Source organism: Macaca mulatta, chromosome 11 (assembly GCF_049350105.2).
Source record: "Macaca mulatta isolate MMU2019108-1 chromosome 11, T2T-MMU8v2.0, whole genome shotgun sequence".
NCBI lineage: Eukaryota > Metazoa > Chordata > Mammalia > Primates > Cercopithecidae > Macaca > Macaca mulatta.
The window spans coordinates 64,628,368-64,651,856 of record NC_133416.1 but is presented as its reverse complement, the minus strand read 5'-3'; the positions used below and the strand labels follow the sequence as shown (position 1 = coordinate 64,651,856).

At 53.9% G+C, this 23,489-nt stretch overlaps 2 protein-coding genes and 1 long non-coding RNA gene across 15 annotated transcripts in view; 2 read left to right on the top strand and 1 right to left on the bottom strand.

Moving 5' to 3' along the window:
• ARHGAP9 (Rho GTPase activating protein 9) overlaps window positions 1-11,068 on the top strand; it is a 16,988-nt gene extending 5,920 nt beyond the window's left edge. For 2 of the 12 annotated variants that reach the window (XM_077954631.1, XM_001100524.5), the window contains exons 2-19: window positions 3,512-3,576; window positions 3,879-4,212; window positions 4,548-4,765; window positions 5,633-5,854; window positions 6,032-6,145; window positions 6,338-6,430; window positions 6,652-6,713; window positions 6,849-6,939; window positions 7,138-7,233; window positions 7,373-7,471; window positions 7,693-7,834; window positions 7,919-8,026; window positions 8,332-8,430; window positions 8,602-8,679; window positions 8,829-8,882; window positions 9,137-9,271; window positions 9,609-9,714; window positions 10,643-11,068. In XM_077954631.1, coding sequence (XP_077810757.1) covers window positions 3,512-3,576; window positions 3,879-4,212; window positions 4,548-4,765; window positions 5,633-5,854; window positions 6,032-6,145; window positions 6,338-6,430; window positions 6,652-6,713; window positions 6,849-6,939; window positions 7,138-7,233; window positions 7,373-7,471; window positions 7,693-7,834; window positions 7,919-8,026; window positions 8,332-8,430; window positions 8,602-8,679; window positions 8,829-8,882; window positions 9,137-9,271; window positions 9,609-9,714; window positions 10,643-10,814 — 2,288 coding nt within the window. In that variant the 3' untranslated portion in view covers window positions 10,815-11,068. Of the gene's footprint in view, window positions 1-3,438; window positions 3,577-3,699; window positions 4,213-4,547; window positions 4,908-5,378; window positions 5,530-5,632; window positions 5,855-6,031; window positions 6,146-6,337; window positions 6,431-6,651; window positions 6,714-6,848; window positions 6,940-7,137; window positions 7,234-7,372; window positions 7,472-7,692; window positions 7,835-7,918; window positions 8,027-8,331; window positions 8,431-8,601; window positions 8,680-8,828; window positions 8,883-9,136; window positions 9,272-9,608; window positions 9,715-10,642 lie in introns of those variants that run through there. The other 10 variants (XR_013401177.1, XM_077954636.1, XM_077954633.1 and 7 more) reach the window with 10 other exon arrangements.
• GLI1 (GLI family zinc finger 1) lies at window positions 11,057-23,489 on the bottom strand. Of its 2 annotated transcripts, XM_015152108.3 has the most exons (12): window positions 23,053-23,489; window positions 19,489-19,615; window positions 19,191-19,283; window positions 18,410-18,605; window positions 18,023-18,167; window positions 17,591-17,680; window positions 17,362-17,499; window positions 16,897-17,046; window positions 15,489-15,653; window positions 14,766-14,996; window positions 13,622-13,889; window positions 11,057-13,017 (listed from the first exon to the last, which is right to left on the bottom strand). In XM_015152108.3, the coding sequence occupies exons 2-12, from the start codon at window positions 19,586-19,588 to the stop codon at window positions 11,273-11,275; spliced, it is 3,321 nt and encodes a 1,106-aa protein (XP_015007594.3). In that variant the 5' UTR covers window positions 19,589-19,615; window positions 23,053-23,489; the 3' UTR covers window positions 11,057-11,272. The 2 variants fall into 2 exon arrangements, with proteins under 2 accessions (XP_015007594.3, XP_077810704.1); XM_077954578.1 differs by lacking the exons at window positions 19,191-19,283; window positions 19,489-19,615 and having other exon boundaries at window positions 23,053-23,484.
• LOC107000897 (uncharacterized) lies at window positions 20,426-21,300 on the top strand. Its single transcript, XR_001448054.3, has 2 exons — window positions 20,426-20,525; window positions 20,644-21,300. It is a non-coding gene; the product is annotated as an uncharacterized LOC107000897 (long non-coding RNA).

Genomic DNA, 23,489 nt, shown 5'->3' with positions numbered 1-23,489 from the left:
AAGATTTCAGTGCACTTTAAGAATGTGAGGAATTCGCATAAGACTGCAGTGTGGAGTTTGTGGTGGAGACTGTGAAAAGGATAGAGAGGGAATCTGTAAATGACATTATAAAATGTGGAAAGTTTAAGTCAGAAGAGTAGCAGGGCATATGTGTTTTAGAAAGGTCACTCTGGCTGCTGTGTCAGGAATGGATGGGAGGGGAGCAGAACTATATGCAATGAGACTAGTTAGGAAGTTATATCGTCCAGGGTAAAGGAGTGGTAGTTGTGGGGATAAAAGGTAGGTAGATTGGGAAAATATAAATTGAAGTGTTCAGTCATCAATTGAATCAATGCGGGTGGTGAGGAAATAAGATAAATTCAGGTCGGCTGCTAGGTTTCTGGCATGGGAAATAGGGCATACTTTCTATGTGCTACAGCAGATGATAGTATTTCCTCTATCATAGTGATCATTATTACATCGTAGTTTCATTGTTATGAGTGGGCAGGGATCATATTTTTTTGTTTTGTTTTAAGACAGAGTCTCGCTCTGTCACCCAGGCTGGAGTGCAGTGGCACGATCTCAGCTCACTGAAACCTCCGTCTCCTGGGTTCAAGCAATTATCCTACCCCAGCCTCCCGAGTAGCAGGGAGTACAGGCACCTGCCACCACACCCGGCTGATTTTTGTGTTTTTCTTAGAGGTGGGGTTTCACCACGTTGGCCAGGTTGGTCTTGAACTCCTGACCTCAGGTGATCTGCCCTCCTCAGCCTCCCAAAGTGCTGAGATTGAGCTGGGTGTGAGCCACTGCACCTGGTCCCATATTTACCATCTTAATTGACAATGCCTAGCACATAGTTCCTGCCTGGCATTTATGGTAGTGAACATTCAATAAATATTTATTAAATTATTTAACGTATTTATTTTGAGACAGAGTCTCACTCTGTTGCCTAGGCTGGAGTGCAGTGGCACTATCACGCATCACTGCAGCCTCAACTTCCCAGGTTCAAGAGATACTCCCACCTCAGCCTCCCAAGCAGCTGGGACTACAAGGCACACACTGCCACGCCCGGCTAATTTTTAAAAATTTTTTGTAGAGACAGGATCTTATTATGTTGCACCTCAAGCTCCTAGGCTCAAGTTATATTCTGCCTTGACCTCCCAAAATGCTGGGATTATAGGTGTGAGCTACTGTACCAGGTCAATATTTATTGATTTCATATTAAACTAAGTAGTGGTATTGGGAGAGAAACAGGTTTGTGGGGAAAGCTGACAAGTTCAGTTTGGTTCATACTGAGTTCGTGGTACCTGAGAAATACTCAAGTGGATTTTTTGGTGGACAGTGGATAGATGGAAGCCCCAGAGAAAGATCTGGACTGGAGATATGGTCCTTAGCAGCATATGGAAATCATTTGAGCTGGGGAGAGAATAAGACCACCCAGGGAGGACGCGCAGAAAGCACGGGGCACAGGATCTCAGACAGGCTTCTGTGGTTTAAGGAACAGGCAGAGGAAGGTCATTCCTCATGCCACAGACAAGGAACTGCTAGAAAGGTAAGAGGGATACCAGCAGAGCATTTGTAGAAGAGAAAGGTCAATTGTGTTGCCTGCTGCTGAGATGTCAAGCAAAAAAAGGACTGCAGCGTGTTCATGCAAGGTCAGGGTGACTCTAGTGAGGAATGACTTTGAAAAGGTGGTGGAGTGAGGGGACAGGAAATGGAGGTCCCCATACAGTGTAGGCAACTCAAGAAGTTTGACTGTAAAAAGAAAGACAGAGGAGGGGGCGCAGTGGCTCACGCCTGTTATCCCAGCACTTTGGGAGGCTGAGGTGGGCGGATCACGAGGTCAGGAGTTCGAGCCCAGCCTGGCCAACACAGTGAAACCCCGTCTCTAGTAAAAATACAAAAAAATTAGCTGGGCGTGTTGGCGGCTGTAATCCCAACTACTTGGGAGGCTGAGGAGAATCCCTTAAACCTGGGAAGCAGAAGTTGCAGTGAGCTGAGATTGTGCCACTGCTCTCCAGCCCAGGCGACAGTGCGAGACTCCGTCTCAAAAAAAAAAAAAAAAAGAAGAAGAAGAAAGAGAGAGACATATATATGGTGGCACCTGGAAAGCCCAGTAAGGGGAGGTTTGTCTAAAGACGGGAGAGACTTGGATATGTTTAAAAGTGAATGCAACGAAGCCAACAAAAACAAGCTAAAGTGTAGGGGAGAGAGTTTCAGAGAAGGCAAAAAAGGGTGGATTTGAGCACCGAACACCAAATGAATGAATAAGTGACTAAATGGGTGAAATTAGTCACTATTTTGGAAGTGGGAAGGAAGAGTTGAGGGGTAGGGTTCTCCATGTGTTGAAGTAAGGTAAACTAAGAAGGAAGATCACTGAGGCAGAAGCCCAGTACTAGCCACCCAGCCCTCAGGGAAAGAGAGCTGGCTCTCTGATATCACCAGTGGAGAGGGGCATTCGCTCCTTAATCCACCTCTCCAAACCCAGACAGAAAGCCTCACATTGTGCAATGGAGAAGCTGAGAGAAGGGGAAAAGAGGAGTGGTCAGGTAAGGCAGAAGCAGAAGTGTGGGTTTTAAAGTGCTGGGAATCCAGGGAAGGTCAGTTCCCACCTTCCACCAGGAAGAAGCTGACATCAGCCCCCTATCTACCTGTCATAGCATCTTGTATTACTTGTCCATTGTCTCTGATTCAATTGTAATTATTAAGTTTATTGTGTCATTAGTTAAGGTCTGTCTCTCCTTAAGCTCCAAAAGGGCTCATTCCCGTCTCTCATATCCAGTGCCTGACACTGCTCCTTGCACGCAGGAGGCGCTCAATCAATCCTTGTTAAAAGCATAAATGAGGCCGGGCGCGGTGGCTCACGCCTGTAATCCCAGCACTTTGGGAGGCCGAGGCTGGTGGATCACCTGAGGTCAGGAGTTCTAGACCAGCCTGGCCAACATGGTGAAACCCCGTCTCTACTAAAAGTACAAAAACTAGCCAGGCATAGTGACAGGCGCCTGTAATCCCAGCTACTCAGGGAGCTGAGACAGGAGAATCACCTGAACCTGGGGGGCAGAGGTTGCAGTGAGCCGAGATCACGCTATCACACTCCAACCTGGGGGACAAGAACGAGACTTTGTCTCAAAAAAAAAAAGCACGACTGAACCCACACCACTAAAGTAGCTCCCGCCTCAAGAGGCTTGTGTATACAGGACAGTATCAAGGCTTCTCAGCTCCTAAAATTGTGTCCTGGATTGGGAGGGTGGTGATATTTTAACTCTGAATCCCTCTGTGTTTCTCCCACTTTGTCATTCTTTCTAATTTGGTCTTGCTATTTATTTGGCTTTCTGTTTTTCTGTCACCATGTCTCTCTGAGTCTGCACAGGAAGCACGCAGCTATGGTCTGAGGTGATTGGTAACGGAAACATTGATGCTTGTGTAAATTTAATAAAGAATAACACACATTTTTGTCTTTGTCATTAACCTTGTGTCTCCCTGTTCCTGTCTCAAACCTGATTCTTTCTTCTTATCTCCTTCCTGTGTCCAGCTCCAGACTCCCACCACCACCCAGGACCAACTCCTGCCCCTGAATCTTCTGATGGGCCCCACAAGGTACTTGGAGGAAGACTACTGACCTGGGTCATCTCTAATTTCCTGCCTTGCCGGCCATGCAGCCCTGCTGACCACATCCTCTCTCACGTTACTTACATACTTCCTCACCAGACACCACCAAGAGTTCTCAGCCCCCAAAACCTGTCACCGATCCTCACCAGGCTGTCTGCTCTACCCTCTCCCCCCACTCAAGGGCTCCTGTCCCCACCTCCCTGCAACACTGCTCCTAGAACCATGTCTCTCTACCTGGAGACAGCCAGGCCTGTTCCCTTCTGGGTCTCCAGTGTCCCTTTTTCCCACAGGTGACAGTGCTGGCTACAATGCTGTCCAGCCGGTGGTGGCCAAGTTCCTGGGGGAGCCTAGGACTGGGCCCCCGAAGCCCTTCTCGTGGATCCCAGCTCTGTGCCCTCTATGCCTTTACTTATACTGGGGCAGATGGCCGGCAAGTGTCTCTGGCTGAAGGGGACAGGTTTCTACTGCTTCGAAAGACCAACTCTGACTGGTGGTTGGCAAGACGCCTAGAAGCTCCCTCCACCTCTCGACCCATCTTTGTCCCAGCGGCCTATATGACAGAGGAATCCATGCCTTCCCAGAGTCCAACTACCGCCATCCCCAGCCAATTGCTCTGGACTCCTGGTGAGTAAGTGCTAAGCCCTCCTCCTTCACCTTCCTACCTCCCCTCACCTTCCTACCTCCCTGGCTTCTGGGAATTATTGGGAGGACCCCCCCTCCCTCAAGCTTCTACTAACCATTTTCTCTTGTTTTTCTTTGATCAGCCTACCTCTCACCCCCGCCATGGCATCCTCATCCCACCACCTGTCCTCCTAGTCCCAAGGCTTCTAGGTCTCATGCCATTTTCTACATCCTGCCTCTGCCCTCCTTGTCTTCCCTGTGAGCTCCCAAGATGGGGGACCCAGTTACAACAACACCTCTGATCATCTGCCACCCACCCTCCCCTTTTCTGTTTCAAGGGCCGAAGTTGTTTCATGGTTCCCTGGAGGAGTTGTCTCAGGCCCTCCCAAGCAGGGCTCAGGCTAGTTTGGAGCAGCCTCCTCCACTTCCCCCCAAAATGTGTAGGAGCGTCAGCATTGACAGTCTGAGGCCCTGCCTTCTGAAGCCTTTCCAGGAAGGACCAAGTGGAAGATGCCTCTCCCGGGAAGACTTGCCGTCAGAAGCCAGTGCCAGCACAGTGAGTCACAGCTCTTCTGAGCTGGGCCCTGTTCTAGGCACAAGACAGACAGCACCCCTGCCTTCGAGGGACTCCCCTGGGGATGACAAACACAAAAACGAATAAATAAGATAACCCTTGGTACTACGATAAATCTACAAAGGCGAGTTAATGTGGTGGAGAGTGGCTGGGGTGTTGCAGGGAGGCATCTGTGAGGTGACGGCATTCAGTTGACTCTGAACCAGGAGGAGAAAGAGGCAGCCGAGAGGCAAACTGGGTAGGAGGTGAGAAGGGACAGCAGGTACCAAAGGCCCGGAGCGGACAGGGAACAGGGAGCAGTGGAGGCACTGAAAGGCCAGCCCTGTGTTCTTCCTTCCTCCAGACTCCTAGCCCAGGGCAGGATTTTTTTGTGTTCTGCTTGCCTGTTAAGCCACAGCAGGTCTCCTCTAAAGATGTGACTTGCTCAGCCCTTCCCTCTCTTTCTTAACAGTGGGTGGAAAGGGGCTCCTCCTGCCTTCTGTAGACCCTTCTCTGTCCTCTTTTACCTTGCAGGATATGAGGGTGGAGCACCCCCTTCAGCATGCCCCCCTCTTGCACACACACACAAAAAGCCTGTTCCCCTTTCCTGTGGCCCTGAGGTGGGGGTGGGGTGGGGGAGGCGGGAAGTTGGCAACAGGAAGTGAGGAGAAGAGCAAAGAAAACTGTGAGAGAGAGAATTTTTAAAAAGCAGCTGGGGCCTGGGGTTTCTCCCCCAGTACCTGGGTCACCTCAGCCTGGAGCTGGCGGTGAGAAGACGATGGGGAGGGAGTAGGAGGTGGGAAGGCCAAGAGAAGCATGGGAAGGGCAACAGGCAGAATGACCACCTCCTTCTTCCCCCTTTTCTGGCAGGCAGGCCCCCAGCCCCTCATGTCAGAGCCCCCTGTGTACTGTAACCTGGTGGACCTTCGCCGCTGTCCCCGGTCCCCACCCCCAGGCCCTGCATGCCCCCCGCTGCAGAGGCTGGATGCCTGGGAGCAGTACCTGGACCCCAACTCCGGACGCTGCTTCTACATCAATTCACTGACTGGCTGCAAGTCCTGGAAGCCCCCGCGCCGCAGTCGCGGCGAGATGGTGAGACCTTACCTCCTGCTTCTCCACTGTCCCCCAAGCTCTTCCTTCCCCTACTGAACCTCAAGGTAGTGTGTTTTCTCTCTGGGGCTCTCAGAAGATCAGAAGAATCAGCCAAGTATAAGAAGGGTGTGGAGGTGGCATCTGGATGTAGCTTTATTTCCTCCTCCCCTAACCCAGAACCCTGGCTCCATGGAGGGGACACAGACCCTGAAGAGGAACAATGATGTCCTGCAACGTCAGGCAAAAGGCTTCGGATCTGACACAGGGACCCCAGAACCGCTTGACCCACAGGTGAGATCCCTCCCATCTCCCAATCACATGCAGAAAAAGCCAGCTTGTTATGACTTTCTGTTTTGTGTAAAACATTCTCCATTCCCCATCACACCCCCTGCCTCTCACCCACATCCCACCCCTCTTCCCCCTTCAGCCAGGGATCCCTGAGTCAAGGGTTTCCCCACCTGCTTCTCCAATCCTCTCCCCTAGGGTTCACTCAGCCTCAGCCAACGCACCTCGAAGCTTGATCCTCCAGCCTTGCAGCCCCCTCGACCTCTGCCGCAGCTCCTGGAAGACCCCCATGTGAATCTCCCATTTCTTTGTGAATGCCAAGATCCTCCCTGCCCCACACCCCCCCAATTCCTGCTCCTCAAAAACATCTTCCTCTTTCTGAATTATCCTCTTACCCAGCCCTCCCTCAGCAACTTTAAGGGACTTCACTCCTGGGAGACCCCCTAGGGAACGCCGTGGCCACTGTGGAGGGCGCAGGGTGACTTACAGATACCATTCCCTCCATTTCCCAGGAGGTGGAAAAGTCGGGTCTGCTCAACATGACCAAGATTGCCCAAGGGGGGCGCAAGCTCAGGTGAGAACCCGGAATACAGCTAGGGCCTGGGCTGTCAACTCCGTAGGGTAGAGCAGGGTGTTGGAAGAGCACCCTCCCCGTGTAATTCTAGAATGACCTTTTCACTACCACTACCTCCCCTCTCTGCCCCCGCAGGAAGAACTGGGGCCCGTCTTGGGTGGTGTTAACGGGTAACAGCCTAGTGTTCTACCGAGAGCCACCGCCGACAGCGCCCTCCTCTGGTTGGGTGAGTGTGAGCTAGGGGAGCAGGAGGGGTGAGGGCGCTGCCTCCGCCTTACGCCAATGTGGGGCGCGGCAGCGCGGAGGGCGGTGCAGAGGAAGGTAAAGAAAGTGAGGAAGCCTCCCACCTCCTCACAGTCCACCGGGGAGAGGGAAACATTGAAGGAAACAGCATCGTGGCCTCAGTTTCCTCCCTCATTGTCAGGGGCCAGCGGGTAGCCGGCCCGAAAGCAGCGTGGACCTGCGCGGGGCGGCCCTGGCGCACGGCCGCCACCTGTCCAGCCGCCGCAACGTCCTGCACGTGAGCGCCCTTCCGCGCGTCTCCAAGGCCCCACCCGACCAGAGGGCGCCCCCAATCTCCCGCGCAGGCCTCCCACTAGGTCTCCCTGCTTTTTATACTCTTCCCCGTTGACCCGAACGTTTCCCCGCCTGGCCCTCAGATCCGCACGGTCCCTGGCCACGAGTTCCTGCTGCAGTCCGACCACGAGACAGAGCTGCGAGCCTGGCACCGCGCGCTGCGGACTGTCATCGAGCGGCTGGTTAGAGGAGTGCAGGCTGGGAGGGAGGCTCGGGCCGGCCGGGACCAAGGGAGTGGGGTAGGAACTGTAGGAATCAGGGGCGGTGGGGGCAGGGTGGGCTCTGTGGAGAGCCCGGCCTGGGGCGGGGCTGGGACGTGGGACCCTGGCAGTGGGTCAGAGTCCAGCTAGGGGTGCAGATTTCTCTCCTCTCTCACCTTCGACACGGCCCGCCCCGGGTCTAGGATCGGGAGAACCCCCTGGAGCTGCGTCTGTCGGGCTCTGGACCCGCGGAGCTGGCGGAGCTGAGCGCCGGGGAGGACGAAGAAGAGGAGTCGGAGCCGGTGTCCAAACCGCTGCTGCGCCTCAGCAGCCGCCGGAGCTCCAGTGAGGCGCGGGCCGGGGAGGGAGGGTCCGGGAGCGCAGCGAGGCTCCTGGGCGCTCACGCCCCGCTGCACCTGTCTCCTGTAGTTCGGGGGCCCGAAGGCACCGAGCAGAACCGCGTGCGCAACAAACTAAAGCGGCTCATCGCAAAGAGACCGCCCTTACAAAGCCTGCAGGAGCGGGGTCTGCTCCGAGGTGAGGGGGCTGGGCCAGGTTCCTGGATAAGAAAACTCCAGCGAGGCTCAGAGTAGAGCTTCCCAGAACTAGACCACAGCCTTCTGTGACTGCTGCTTTCCCACTACCCCAGATTGTTTAGAGGAGAAGCCGGGAAGACGTGTACCCCTTTGTCAGATTGTTTGAAGCAGGGGAAGGGGGGCGGAGTGTATTTCCTTGCCCAGGCAGCCAGAAGGACCAGCCTCACTTAAGGATAAAGACCTATGCTGAAAAGAGCTCCGGTGAGTGACGCTGGCACTGGCTCCCGCCTCACTTTGCCTCCCCAGACCAGGTGTTCGGCTGCCAATTGGAATCACTCTGCCAGCGGGAAGGAGACACGGTGCCCAGCTTTGTGCGGCTCTGCATTGCTGCTGTGGATAAAAGAGGTCATTTTCTCAGAGACCCCAGAATTCTCTTCCAACAGGCTAAGGCGTAGAATTTTCTGCCTCCCCCATTCTACTTAGTCTTCCTACTGCCCTTTTTCTCTCCACCCTTATATTCCTCACCACACACACTTTTAAGCAGCAGTCCTCATCTACTCCTCCCTCATCTCCCAGGTCTGGATGTGGATGGCATTTATCGGGTGAGCGGGAACTTGGCAGTGGTCCAGAAACTTCGATTTCTGGTGGACAGAGGTGAGAAGGTTTGTGGGCCAGTGGTTGTACTAAGAATGTGTTGCCTGAGAACCATGGGAGATTCTACATGAGGAAGCTGGCAGAGCACAGAGACCATCAGGCTGGAAGTGCATGTCTTAGCTCCTGATCTCTTCTCATTCATGTTGCAGAGCGTGCAGTCACCTCCGATGGGAGGTATGTGTTCCCAGAACAGCCAGGACAAGGTACTTACATGGAAGACCCCTCAGATCCCTAAAACTTCCACATATCCTCTTTGTTTCCCATGGATACCTCCATGTACCACTCCTGGGAGGGTTGTCCTCATCCCCACCTTAGCTACCTTGCCCCACTGCAGACCCTCTAGGCATTCCTATAGTCTGCTTTGACTGGATTTCTCCAGAACTTCTAATCTCTCAGTCTCTAGATCTTTCTGGCCCTTCATGAGCTCTGAAGCCCCTATACCTCCTTCTCCCTCCAGAAGGTCGGTTAGATTTGGACAGTACTGAGTGGGATGACATTCATGTGGTCACCGGAGCCCTGAAGCTTTTTCTCCGGGAGCTGCCCCAGCCTCTGGTGCCACCACTGCTGCTGCCCCATTTCCGCGCTGCCCTTGGTAAGGATTGGAGCTTTGGAAAGAACCCTTGATATGGGGGACACGGGTGGTAAATAATAGAATAGAGGTTCCCTTATACTCTTCTTTCCCATTCTGACTTTAGAGATGGAAAATAACATTCAACTCAGGTGCCTGCTCCAGGTGCTTTTTTGTGAATGTTTAGAGGGCTGAACTGAAAAGAATTATGAGGTAATAGTTGGGCTACGTGAAAAAGAAAGCTGTACTAGATTTGTGATGTCTTCCATGCCTGTAGGAAAGAGCAGTGAATTTATTCACCCTGTCCTAGCACCTTCCCTAACCTCACTCAAATGCCTTTCCCATTACTCTCTCTTTCTAGCACTCTCCGAATCAGAGCAGTGCCTCTCTCAGATACAAGAATTAATAGGCTCAATGCCAAAGCCCAACCGTGACACTCTACGGTACCTCCTGGAGCATTTATGCAGGTCAGGAAGACTGAACCTCTTTGTTCATGCTGGGGAAAGGTGGAGTGGGGAATGCCACAGGGACTCCGTGCAGGTGGAGTGAAGGTAGGGAAGCACCCAAGTTTAATGGGCAGGTGAGGAAACAGGCAACCTCTGTGCAGGAGCATATTACCAGGGTCAAAGCCTTTTTTTAATTATTATTATTTTTTTTTATTTTTGAGACAGAGTCTTGCTCTGTCACCCAGGCTGGAGTGCAGTGGTGCAATTTTAGCTCACTGCAACCTCTGTCTCCCGGGTTCAAATGATTCTCCTGCCTCAGCCTCCCTAGTAGCTGGGATTACAGGCGCCTGCCACCACGCCCAGCTAATTTTTGTATTTTTAGTAGAGACGGGGTTTCACCATGTTGGCCAGGCTGGTCTCAAACTCCTGACCGCAGGTGATTTACCCACCTCAGCGTCCCAAAGTGCTGGGATTACAGGTGTGAGCCACCATGCCCATCAAAGCCTTTAGGTCAAAACTTAAAGGTCAGCATCAAGTGGGGAAATGGAACCAAGATGCTGTGAAAGAAATAAGGGAAATCTTGCCTCTCCCTTCCCTCTGCCTCTTTGTCTCCCATTGGGACCTTGCTGATGGCTTCCTTGGTTGAACTGGGCCTGGGCAGTGACTTCTGAGAGGGCATGGCCATTTGAATTAAAGACTCCCAAACCGTGAGCAGATAGAACTCTTACAGTAGTCCCTAAAGCCAGAAGAGGCAGTTGCATCTTCAGATTGTATCCTGAAGGTTTCTCCACTGGTCCATCTTCATTCCCCTTGTGTCTCTTTGTTTTTTTTGTCACCACGTGGAGGAATCCCAGAGTGGCCTCCTCCCTGCTCAGACCTTTGAAGGGTTAGATTGCTATGAAGTGGCAAGCTGCTGCCATATATCCCCTTCCTTTGCCTTTGCCTACAGGGTGATAGCACACTCAGATAAGAATCGCATGACTCCCCACAACCTGGGAATTGTGTTTGGACCAACCCTGTTTCGGCCAGAGCAGGAGACATCTGACCCAGCAGCCCATGCTCTCTACCCGGGGCAGCTGGTCCAGCTGATGCTCACCAACTTCACCAGCCTCTTCCCCTGACCCAGGGAAGGAAGAGAAAACCTATTTCCAGTCATCTCTGGTGGTGAGAGGCTGGTGTTCTGTTTTGAGGACATCCCTTTAAATCTCCCAAATGACTATCTCCATCTTCATGAGTGTGACTTGAGGGGTTGGGATGGGTGAGAGAGCTTCTCTAAAGAGGAAAGTGAGTGGATTAACCCCTGCTTCTCTTCTTATTCCCTGTTATCATTCCTCCCCAACATAATAACACATAAAGTGGCATGTTTTTTTTTTTTTTTCTGATGCAGTTCCTTTATTATCAGGAAACAGTGTCATTATCAAATTTCTCCTCAAAACATATACAGACTATACACAGCCCCCAGCCCATACCTCCCATCCCTGGGGCATCTTGTGCAGGGGACTGCAGCTGCCCCAATTTTTCTGGAAGGATAGAGACCCCTTAGGAAATGCAATCTGGGACGGATGAGATTCCCTACTCTTTAGGCACTAGAGTTGAGGAATTGTGTTTCCCCAGGCAAGGATCTCAGTAAGACACTCATATTGCCCACAGCCATGTTGGGGGGCCCAGAGGGAGGTGGGGTATGTCCAGAGCTGCCCCCCTGATCATGGGAAGGAGGAGGACTCAGCCCCTGGGCCTCATCCAGAATAGCCACAAAGTCCAGCTGAGTGTTGTCAAGATCAAGAGAGTCCAGAGGGTTACATACCTGTCCTTCGGGAGGAGGGTACAAGGCAGGACCCCCTCCTAACCTGCCCACCTCAGGATGGCCACAGCTGGGGTTTGTGCCTCCCACTTTGAGGGGCCCATAGCAAGTGGGCAATGGGGGCAGAAGTCGAGGTGGTGCTGCTGCCCTATGGGAAGCCCTGTTTGCCCCCACTACAAAATTTTCATGGCATGGTGAAGGGGTGGGATAGGAGCCTGACTTGTGATTGGGCAAGTTGGGTCCAAAGCCAGGTCCGTATGTGGTCACTGGAGCTTTAGCAGGGCTTGGGCTAACCTGGGAACCCCCCAGAAACTTGGGACTCTGGTAGGAAGGTTCCTGGGCTGAGGCATCTTCCCTGCCCCCACCCTCCCACAGCAGCTCCTGTTGAGACTGAACATAATTACACACAAGCTGAGCCTTGAGCTGCCCTGTGGAATGGGCGGGGGAATCAAAGTCCAGGCAAGGCCTGGGTTCTGAAGGAAGATAATCAGGGGGTGGCTGGGTATAGGGGCCTGACTGGAGATACTGGGGAGGAGGGGGCTGGGGGTAATGGGAAAAGAGAGGCTGTGGATGTGGGGGCCCCTCACTGGTGTGGGCATTGAGACAGGGTGCCAGTCCTGTGGAGTCAGACCCTACTGGGCACCCCTGTTCTGGCTTGACTTGCACTTGTCCATAATGTTCAAGTCGAGGACACTGGCTGTAGGCTCCACCTAGAGCCTTGGGGCCTGGGTACAGCCCAGAGTGGGAAGGGAACTCACCCCATGTTTCTTGGGTGGGGTCATGATATGAGGCCTGCTGGGGACAGGGGTTGGGGCCATAGTTGGTGGGTGGATCAGGCCCAAGAGGCAAAGAGCCTGGACCCCTCGCTCCATAAGGCTCAGCTGCTGCCCCTTCAGGTCCCCCAAATCCCAGAGTATCAGCAGGTGGGAAGTCCATATAGGGGTTCAGACCACTGCCCATTATGGAGGTCCCAACTTCTGGCTCTTCCTGTAGCCCTCTAGTATCCATGGCAGCATTCTCAGTGATGCTGGGGGACTGTGGTGAGTAGACAGAGGTTGGGAGGTAAGGATCGAAGTTCTGTCCTCCCCCTGCCACAGTGGGTGTTGTATGGACACAGCCCAGGCTCTTGAACCTCTGGACTCTAGCTGGAGCAGGATGGTCAGCAGCCCGGGCTGGGTCACTGGCCCTCCGGGTGACCCCTGCATTGGGGTTGTATCCTGGATACTCGGCTCGGCTTCTCCAAGGAGGCATGGGAAGACCTCCTATCCGATCCAGGCTGGATGCTGCAGTGGGCGGAGTACCACCCCCTCTGACTGAAGCGTATCTTGCCCGGAGCAGGTAGTGCTGAGCAGGCATAAGGCCAGGCAGGGAGGATGCTCCATTCTCTGGTGGGGAGCCAGGGGGAAAAGGAGAGGCCAGGGAGGAGCGGCGGCTGACAGTATAGGCAGAGCTGATGCTGCTGGAGCTGCTGCTGCGGCGGTCAAGAGAAACTGGGGGGCCCACGCGGCGGGACACAGGGGTACCTGCAAGTGATGGGGAGAAAAGGTAGGATGGTCAAGGAGTCTCTAAATCTCACCCTGCCTCCTCCATGCAACAGCCTTGTCCTAGATTCCCAGGGATAAGCTCATTATCCCTAACCAGTCAGTTCTGTCTCCTACTTCTTCCATGTCTATTCTGTTTCTGGGTTACCAAAGATTCAGGGTTGCTATGAACAGTTGTGCAGGTTGTATGCTGCACAATCCTAGGGAACAGCATTCGCATCATAGCCTTTGCATACTTGTTTGTTTTGTTTTGTTTGAGACGGAGTTTTGCTCTTGTTGCCCAAGCTGGAGTGCAATGGTGCAATCTCTGCTCACTGCAACCTCCTTCTCCCAGGTTCAAGTGATTCTCCTGCCTCAGCTTCCTGAGTAGCTGGGATTACAGGTGCCCGCCACCATGTCTGGCTAGCCTTTGTGTATTTGTACATCACAACTATTTTCTGATAAACGGAAAGTGTATTGAGGAAGGAGATCTTTTTCTAATTATACAAAAGTGCCATGTGGCAGCCCTCAAGGGTGACTTCCTCCTCTCAACCTCAGGGCAGGTCCAGATCTCACCTTAGCCACACCTCCCACACCCAGGTCTCACCAGTGTGGGACAAGCTGGGCAGTTTGAGACCCCGGGTCCCTATTGGCCGTAGTTGATGCAGCTGGTCCAGCCTGAGGTTCTCAAGGCGGCGAAGAGTGGATAGACCAGTGCCAGCAATGCAAGGCCCCTCGTCCAAGCTGGAGAGGTCTTCAGTGCTGCCCCCCGCATTGCCAGCCATTTCTACACCGCTGTCTGTATTGGCTGCACTGCCTGCCGGGGAGTGGTCGCTGCTGCAGGATGACTGGGCCCCAGGACTTGGCTGTGGCTTCTGTGGAGAAGATGAGGTCTGAGGGCAACACCCTTCCCCACAGCTCCTTCAACTTGATGAGTGGCTGAAGCCTGTGTCCCAGTGACTGCTGGGGTTCCAAGGAAGTTTGTAAGTGTAGAAAGGGCTAAGCAGGTAAGAGATAGGGGAGCAAACTGAATGTGAGACGTTTGATGAGAAGAACTTAGGCTGGAGCACGGACTGGCTGGACTCAAATTCTTGCTCTTAGTTCTATGACCTTGGGCTATTTCTCTATGCCTGAGTTTCTTCATCTGAAAATGGGACGAGTGAGTCCCTTTCTCATGAAGTTGCTGTGAGGAGTACATGAAACTATACATGTAAAAGGCTTGGAACATATACTAAGCGCTATTTAAGAAAGAGTTTGGGTTGGATGCATTGGCTCATCCCAGCACTGTGGGAAGCTGAGGTGGGAGGATTGCTTGATGCCAGGAGTTTGAGACCAGCCTGGTCAACATAGCGAGGCTCCATCTCTACAAAAGAAGAAAAATTAGCCACGCATGATGGTGTGTGCCTGTAGTGCCTCACTCGAGCCCAGAAGTTCGAGGCTGCAGTGAGCTATGATTATGCCACTACACTCCAGCCTGGGTGACAGAGCAAGACCCTGTCAGAAAGAAAGAGAGAAAGAGAGAGAGAGAGAAAGGAAGGAAGGAAGGAAGGAGAGAGAGAGAAAGAGAGAGAAAGATTCTAAAATCTCTAGATTTGGGGAAGCCCAAAGAGCAACACTAAGACAAGAGACAGGCAGACTGGTCACAGAAGAGTCATTTCTATAGGAGGGGACGGATGGGTTGGGAAGTAACTAGAAAGATGTCCACAGGGTGGGCTGGGGTATGGAAGTGAGGGTTGCCTGGGCTCTCTCACCATGGCACCCTCTGGCACAGTCAGTCTGTTCTCCTCCCTGATGGGACCTCCTTCCCGCTCCCTCTTGGGCTCCACTGTAGAAATGGATGGTGCCCGAGGCAGGGGGCCATCCCCACGGTGCCGTTTGGTCACATGGGCGTCAGGACCATGCACTGTCTTGACATGTTTTCGCAGCGAGCTGGGATCTGTATAGCGTTTGGTGCAGCCAGGGAGCTTACACACATACGGCTTCTGTTGAGTGCAGAGTGGAGACAGAGGCAAATGGATCAAAGTGGAAGAATGCAGAAGAAATGGGAAAAAGTGATGACAACACGGGGGGCAGGGGAGGAGCACACAGCACCAAAGGAAGTAACGAGGGTGGAGGCCTCGGGTGGGAGTCAAAGATGCAGAGATTAAGTGGAGGGTTAGGAAAACTGACAGCCTGGGAAAGATAAGGAGGTGAACCCAGGGCTGTGAGGTCCCATAAATCCAGGGGATGGAGGGATCAGTGGTCTCCTCTAGATGGCATATTTTAGGTTAGCCCTTTGGCTGGTTAGAGGTTAGAGGTAGGAGGAGTGGTTAAGTGAAAATTCTGGGTTTCAGAAAAGCCTTTTCTGGGCGAATTATGTGGGGAGAGGGACTCACCTCTGTGGAGTGGGTGCTGGGCTAAGGGATTTCTTATGGGGCAATCTCCCTGGTAGGTAGCTTCTCAAGAGGGGAAGGTCTCTTAGTTGGGGCATTCACCTCATTGGAGTGGGTCCGATTCTGGTGCTTGGCTCGGTCACTGGCATTGCTGAAGGCTTTACTGCAGCCCTCATGCTCACACATGTATGGCTTCTCACCCGTGTGTGACCGCAGGTGCGTCTTCAGGTTTTCGAGGCGTGAGTATGACTTCCGGCACCCTTCAAACTGGGGGACATGCGGGGGTCAAAGGATAGTTCTCAGACAGAGGACATGGAGATGGAAGGAATCCTCAGTCTCCAAAAGGACACACATCAGAGAATATAACTCAAGATGAAAGGCACTGGGGCTTTGAGAGAATTCCCAAAACTAGGGGACAAGGGCAGGTAAGAACTTGGGGAAGGGAAGCAGTTGGAGGCACTCTCCCTGTGGGAATATAAAGATGCTAGAGCAATCTTCTGACCAAGCCAGGGCAGATTTCCCTGCATAGGGATCTTATGCCGTCCCAAGATGGGGTCATCTTGGGGGAACAGGCTGTTGTCCTTGATGCAGGGTTTATCCATTAGGCAGAGTAATAGGCACAGTACTGAAGGCCGACAATACTTTAAGAGGCCCACGAACATGTTTTAATGTCTTTTAAAAAAAATTTTTTTTTGAGACGGAGTTTTGCTCTGTCGCCCAGGCTGGAGTACAGTGGCATCATCTCAGCTCACTGCAACCTCCGCCTCCCGGGTTCAAGTGATTCTTCTGCCTCAGCCTCCCGAGTAGCTGGGACTACAGGCACACGCCACCACGCCCAGCTAATTTTTATATTTTTAGTAGAGAAAGTGTTTCACCATATTGGCCAGGCTGGTGTCGAACTCCTGACCTTGTGATCTGCCCGGCTCAGCCTCCCAAAGTGCTGGGATTACAGGTGTGAGCCACTGCTACTGGCCTGTTTTTTGTTTGTTTGTTTTAAGACAGAGTCTCGCTCTGTCGCCTAGGCTGGAGTACAGTGGCATGATCTCGGCTCACTGCAATCTCCGCCTCCTGGGTTCAAGCTATTCTCCTGCCTCAGCCTCCCGAGTAGTTGGGATTACAGGCGGCCGACACTACGCCCAGCTAATTTTTTGTATTTTTAGTAGAGACAGGGTTTCGCCATGTTGGCCAGGCTTGTCTCCAACTCCTGACCTTGTGATTTGCCCGCCTCGGCCTCCCAAAATGCTGGGATTACAGGCGTGAGCCACTGCGCCCAGCCTGGCCTGTTTAATTTCTTTTAAAATCAAGTGGAAAAAAAATGAGCTTTTACATCCAAGAGTGTTTTAATATATATCATTATATTCTTTATGCCAACACAGTCACACAAACATTATTTTTAATATTTGTTTATGGAAGAAAGGACTTACAAAAGCAAAAGTCTGCATTGGGCCCTACCTTGAAGGAGAGCCCCGATTTAGGAAGAGACCCTGGACTTGGGACCCTGGTGCCTCACCGTGCACTTGTGTGGCTTCTCGCCAGTGTGTCTGCGCATGTGCACCACCAGCATGTACTGGGCTTTGAAGGGCCTCAGCTCCCTGGAGCAGCCCCCCCAGTGGCACACGAACTCCTTCCGCTCCCCGTGGATGTGCTCGCTGTTGATATGCTGAGGGAGAAGATACAAAGGCTCTCCGAGGCTCTGCCATGCCCCCCAAGGTCCAGAACAGACCTTCCCTCCACTCCCTGTTCCTCTTCCACGACTCCAACTCAAGGAGGAAGAGGCAGGAACAATATCATATCTCACATCTCAGGTCTTCCAGCTCCCTAAGGCAAAGTTACAACTTCTCAGCTTCTGCCTACCCAACTGAGCATTCAACCTCAGTCTCCTCTGACCTCCTGCCCTCAGCCAGATTCTACCATGTCCCACTCAGAATCTCCTAAAGTTTTCGGTTAGCCATTCCTGTTACCCCCTGGGGCTCACGTGCACCAGCTGCTCTTGGGAGTCAAATTCCTGGCTGCAGCCATCCCAGCGGCAGTCAGTCTCATACACAGATTCAGGCTCATGCTTCTCCTCTCTCTCAAGGTCCTCTCGCCCATCCAGCATTCCCAACAGGGAATCCTAGGGCAAGAGAGGCAATCTTAGGGTCACTTGGGTGACAGCTTTAGTTTTGCTCAGGTCCTAGAGGTAAAGCTCCCGCCCATCCCCTTACCTGTATGCCTGTGGAGTTGGGGCTGGACATATCACCTTCCAAGGGCTCCTCCCGGCACTTGCCAACCAGCATGTCCAGCTCAGACTTCAGCTTCCCCAGGGGAAGAGGTGACAGTGATGAGGGTGGAACTCAGCAGAAGGAAGAGGAAACCAAGCCAGGTCTTCCTGCCCTAAGTGCCCCCACCCAAGCAGCTGGAACCTCCTGGGTTTGGAAGGGACTTCCTCCTCAGACTACACTGGTGAATGGGATGGGCAAAAGATCCCATTTGGAAGTGTCTGACTCAACTGCAAGGAGTGAACCCCAGCACCCACACCTCTTTACTTTTCTAGTACTGAAAACTTATAACCCTTGTCCTTCACCTTTCCCCTACAAAATCCACCACCCACCCACCCTGAGCTAAGGGAAATCAGGTAGCAATATGGGGACTCTCACCTGGCAAGTTGGGAGGGGTCCCCGGGACTGAGGGTGTGGGATCATCCCACCCCGGGCAGAGTCATGGGGACCACAAGGCTGGACTCCAAAGGAAGGCGAGGGCCCTTTTTGGTGATTCATCTGGGCTGGGAATCCCAGAGATGGGCTGAGGAGGAGAGAAGGAAGTTACTTAAGACAATCTGGAAGTCTCAGGAGGGATTGGGCTATTTGGAGGATTTCTGGAAGACTTGGGATTTGAAGTGGTTGAGGCAGTCCCAGGGAAGTACTGAGGAGAGTTGCCCTTGAAATGACAAGGATTCAAATAGGGTCAGGTGGTTTGAGGGCTTGAGACTTTTAATGGACTTGGGTAGGGGCTTTAGGGGCCTCTTGGCCCGGGGCTGACTGCACCTCATGGTGCTGATGGAGAGATGGCCATAAGAGCCTCCTGGAGATGTGCATCGCGAGTTGATGAAAGCTACGAGGGAGCTGGGTGAAGTGCGGATAACCGTCTGCAGGTCCAGGCTGGCGTCCGACAGAGGTGAAATGGACAGTGCCCGCTTCTTGGTCAACTTGACTGCACTCCGGGGAGAAGAAAAGAGTGGGCCTGGGGCAGGAGACACGGGAGATGGATATGGTAAAGGGGCATGTCTCTCCACACACCTAACCTATAGGTCCTGACTTGGCAAAACCAATGAGACTTGATTCTGCTTTGCTCTACTGATCCTATCTGTGACTTTTTTTTTTTTTTTTTGAGACAGAGAGAGAGAGTCACACTCTGTCACCCAGGCTGGAGGGCAGTGGTGCCATCTTGCCTCACTGCAACCTCCGCATCCCGGATTCAATTGATTCTCCTGCCTCAGCCTCCCCTGTAACTGGGATTACAGGTGCACACCACCACGCCCGGCTAATTTTTGTATTGTTAATAGAGATGGGGTTTCACCATGTTGGCCTGGCTAGTCTTGAACTCCTGACCTCAAGCGATCTTCCTGCCACAGCCTCCCCCTAAAATGTTGGGATTACAGGTGTGAGCCACCACGCCCAGCCCCATCTGTGATTTCTTGATGGTGCTCTGACACCTCACATCTCCAAACATCTCCTCCTCCAAGTGAGATCCCCTGCCCTCCCATTTTCTCTTTTAGGACAAGTCAGAGAGGGGCAGAAAGGGGAGAGGTGTTGCCTGAGTCCTCACCCTCGGTGCAGCTGTTGGTCTCTCTGGCTGGCCCATAACTGTGGGGGCCAGACATGAGGTTAGCTTGGTGGCAGAAGGGCAGGCCAGACAGTCCTAGAAAAAAGAGACAGCTGGAATGGGAATGGAGGACATGTAAGCCTCACCTTAAAACCCCAGGCAGGACCTGATCCCAGGATTCCAGGTCCATATGACATGGGGCCTCAAATCTTGTAGATAGGAAACTGGCATGGGGCGGGGATGGGCCCAAGTGGGAGATCTGCCAAATCCTCAAGGCCCAGGAATTGGTATATACACTGACCTTCTGTCCCCACACTGGGGGCCCCCTGACTGGGGAGGGGCCGGAGACAGCAGGGCTCGCCATAGCTACTGACTGGTGGTGGGGTCATCGAGTTGAACATGGCGTCTCAGAGGAGGGTGTGGGGACACTGCAGAAAGGGAAGGTAGTTATGAAGGTGGAGGCAAATAGAGACGGTCAGACAGCAGTCTCAGGCACTGAATCCTGGGCACAGCATCCCTGGTGTCCCCAGCCCCTCTAAAACATCTGCCATGGAAATCGAGTTGAAAAGAGCATCACTGGGCCGGGCACGGTGGCTCACGCCTGTAATCCCAACATTTTGAGAGACTGAAGTGGGCGAATCACCTGAGGTCAGTTCAAGACCAGCCTGACCAACATAGTGAAACCCCCGTCTCTACAAAAATACAAAAGTTAGCCAGACATGATGGTGGGTGCCTGTAATCCCATCTACTCGGAAGGCTGAGGCAGGAGAATTGCTTGAACCGGGAGACAGAGGTTGCAGTGAGCTGAGATGGCACCACTGCACTCCAGCCTGGGTGACAGAGTGAGACTCTGTCTCAAAAAAAAAAAAAAAAAAAAAAAAAAAGCGTCACTCAGCCAGGCAAGGGGTAAGGGGAAATGTCCCAGAGAGGCAGAGGGAGTCTTATAGTCTGTGTAGTCTGGGGATCTTCTTGGGAACTGGTGGGAGCTTTGCCTGTGTGGTCTGTGTGGAGAGGGCATGTTTTGGATTGTGCCTATATTAACTTCAAGTTATTTTAGTAACATGGACCCTCTAATTCTTCTTGTTCTAACCCTGGGCCGGCTTTGAGGGGTGGGATGGAAGAATACGTGTGATGAATCTGACTTCAAGCACTGGGCCGCTCTGCTTGAGCCTGTTTCCCCTTCTCATACCCGTCTTGGGGGACAGCCCGTGTACAATCTCTGCAGTGTCCAGCAGAGGGAGCCCTAGCCACAGTCCCGACAGAGAGGCAGGTGGGGCCAGGAGGCAGCAAAAGCGATCTGCCCTCTTCTTTTAGGCAGAAAACTGTGTGGAGGAGGAGGTAAGGTTCCTGAGGGGTCTCCTGAGTCTGTTGAGTACAAAGGTGAAAGCTGGTGTTATTCTGGGGTAGTTTAAATCGGGTCCAACTAATCTTTTTGGTCTCTGTTTTGGGGCAACAGGAAAGGAAGTATGAGGGGAGACTTGAGAGAATGAAAAAAACAATGTCGTCGTTATAAAAGAGCAGCGAGGAAGAAGGTGCTGCGGTTCGTTTTTCTCTTCAAACTCCAGTTTTGATTCCATCCCGGGTTTTCCGGTCTCCCGAGAATGAGGGTGGGGTGGGGCGGGGTGGGGTGGAGAACCACCGGGAGCGGGCCGGCCCGGCCGGCGCGGTGGGTGATCCCGGGATGCTGGGATTTAGGGTGAGGGCGGGGTGAGATGGGGAGCGGAACCCGGACCCCGCGACCCAGTCCGAGCCCGGCAGCCTGGGCTGTACCCTTCCTAACTCCTCCTTTTCCAGCCGAGATGCGGATCCCGCATCCAAGACCTCCCAACTCGACCTTGGCACTAATGTTGGGGGCGGGGGGCACAGCTGGCTGGCAGCTGGATGGGGGGACACTTCTCCCGCCTCCTTCCCTCTATGACTCACCCAGGGGAAGGAGGCAAGTTCGCAAATGATCCCCCAAACACTAGAGACTCCCCCAAACTTGCCTACTCAGTCATCTTACTGCCCAGCCGCCGAAGAGCCTCCAAGGAAATGGGGCGACATCCCTCCTCGCCCACGCGTGCCACAGCCCACCCACATCTCCCCTTCAGACTAGTAAAAGGAAAGTGTTGCCAACTTTTTTAGCTTCGGTAAAGTTTTTCTGGGGTGTGAGAGTTCGGGATGGGACAGGGAGCTCTAGGGTTCCCCTGCCGGAGCCCCAAACCATCTTCGGTGTCTCCCTGTTTTCCAGCGTCCCCCTCGCACCCCCGCTCCCCAACTCCCAGGAGTCGGCTCCGCCCCCCTACTCCCGGTCCCGCCTTCCCCGCCCCCGTGCCTCCTCGGCCCACCCAAGTCGCCGCCGCAGGCACTGGCTGCAGACGGCTCTGCTCCCCCCGCCCGCCCCGGGAGCCCAGTCGAGCGAGCCGTAGGGGTGGGGGCTGAGGGGAGGGACACATTCTTCCCTCCTCCTCTCAGCGCATCCGGAAAGCAGGCAGTGGCGCCCAGGGGGGCACTACTGGAGAGTGGGGGGTTCCCGTTGATGAGGTGAGAAAGGGAGAAGAATCCAGAAAGTATGGGGGAGAGAAAGGAGAGAAAGTGACTGGGTCAATAAAATTAGGTGTGTATGGGGAGGAGGAGTGGCCAGGACACCTTAGGTTCCTGGTTATCGCAACTGGCTTCCCAAGGGTTAACCCCTCCAGACCCCCGGGAACCCCCTGGTGACGTCAAGGGCGGGGATGCCAGGGAGATAATGGTGGAGGGGGAGAGGTCTCTGGACCCCGCCCCCTAGGGAAAACCACCCTTATTCCGACCCTTACATCTCCCCCGGGAAACCGTCCGCCTTCTCCCTCTACTGGAACGTAAAGACCTATCCTAGAAGACCCCAGCTCTCCAGAACCCTAAAACCCTCAGTCCCCAGGCTCTACGGGGTCCCCTTTTCCTAATCCTGTCCCGAAAGCTAGCTGCCCAGGGCTGATTGTTTCGGGGTCATGGGGCCTGAAAGAGGATTCAGAGCGGGGAGCAAGGGCAGGCAGGGTGGTCTGAGCCAGAGGAGGGGCCTCGATCCCCAGCTCCCGTTTGGGCGGGGGGCCAACGGGGATACACAGGCTGGCAGTGGCCAGTGGTCCCGCCCAGCCCCGGTAGGGGTCTCCCTGCCGCTGGCTCCCGCTGCCCCGGTGGTCCTAAGGTCAGAGGGTCAAGACAAGGTCTCCCCGGCTCCTCCTGAACGCCTTGCCCACAGGCCTTGGGACTCAGGAGTCCAAAATTGCCTGGAGTCATTCTAGGGCCTTCACTAGACCTTGGACAGCCCCCACTCCCAGACCCCTTCCTAGTCCAGAAGACACTCCTTTCCCCCAAAACACAAGCATCCACTGGCACATCTGTCACAAGACAGGTCAAGGATTCAAGCCTGGCTGGCCCCTAGTAGTTCTGTTGCCTCCCACACACCCGTCCCCACCCCACCTGGAGCTCCCTCCTTTGCAGTCCCCTCCTTTCAGGAACACTGACGTCTTCCTGCCCCACGCGCAGACACACACCTGGAGTTCCCTCTCTACAACGCAGACCTCCAACTAGCCATCCCTCCAGCCTCTTCAGCTCAACCGCATGAAAGTGAGATATTTCTAATATATAGGAGAGGCGGAGACAAAGACCCACGGTTCCCTGAGACAGAGATACACAGACTGACAGAAGAAAAAAAGGAAGAAAAAGAAGATTTAGAGAAAGATACAAGTGATAAATTTGGAGTTTCTAATGTCTCACTCCAGACTCTCCCACCCCTATTTTGCCTCTAAGTCCTGGGTCTGGGATGAGTCCCTAGGAAGCTGAGCATCCCCTCAGGCCCCCTCCCCCACTGCTCCCAGGTGGTCCCCCGCCTGCCCCTCCTTCTCACCTCTGTCTGGGCGCTGGGCTCGGGATGCGCGGTCCAGGGCTGGAGTCTGGGCTGGGGGGTGTGCGGTGGGGAGGGGGGGCGGAGAGGGCCACGGCAGCGCAGCCTCGATGCCACCCCCACCCCCCCCAACCTGGCCCCCAGCCCTCCCGCCGGCCCAGCCCGCCGGGCCGCAAGCCCGGACCACCCGCGAGAAGCGCAAACTTTTTTTTTCCCTTTTGCAAAAACTTTTTCTCGCTCCAGCCGCTGGCGCGCCGCCGCTCTTCCCGCTCGCCCCTCACCTCCCTTCTATTTCCCTCCCTCTTGCTGTTCTGGAGGATGAGGCGGGGTAGCTGGAAGCAAGAGAGGGGGTGCCGGGCTTATTGCACCCCCAGGACCCCCAGGATCCTCCCCCTCCCTTGAGGGACCCTATACTGCCTACGCCCCCCCAACCCCCTCCC

Coding starts and splice junctions, on each gene's coding strand:
- GLI1 (XM_015152108.3), bottom strand. CDS start 19,588: ATGTTCAACTCGATGACCCCACCACCAGTCAGTAGCTATGGCGAGCCC. Junction 18,168..18,409: donor CTCTCCATCAGCACCATGAG/GTGCAGTCAGCC, acceptor TCTCCTCCTCAG/CCCATCTCTGGGATTCCCAG. Junction 17,681..18,022: donor GACCCCTCCCAACTTGCCAG/GTGAGAGTCCCC, acceptor CCCCTGGGGAAG/CTGAAGTCTGAGCTGGACAT.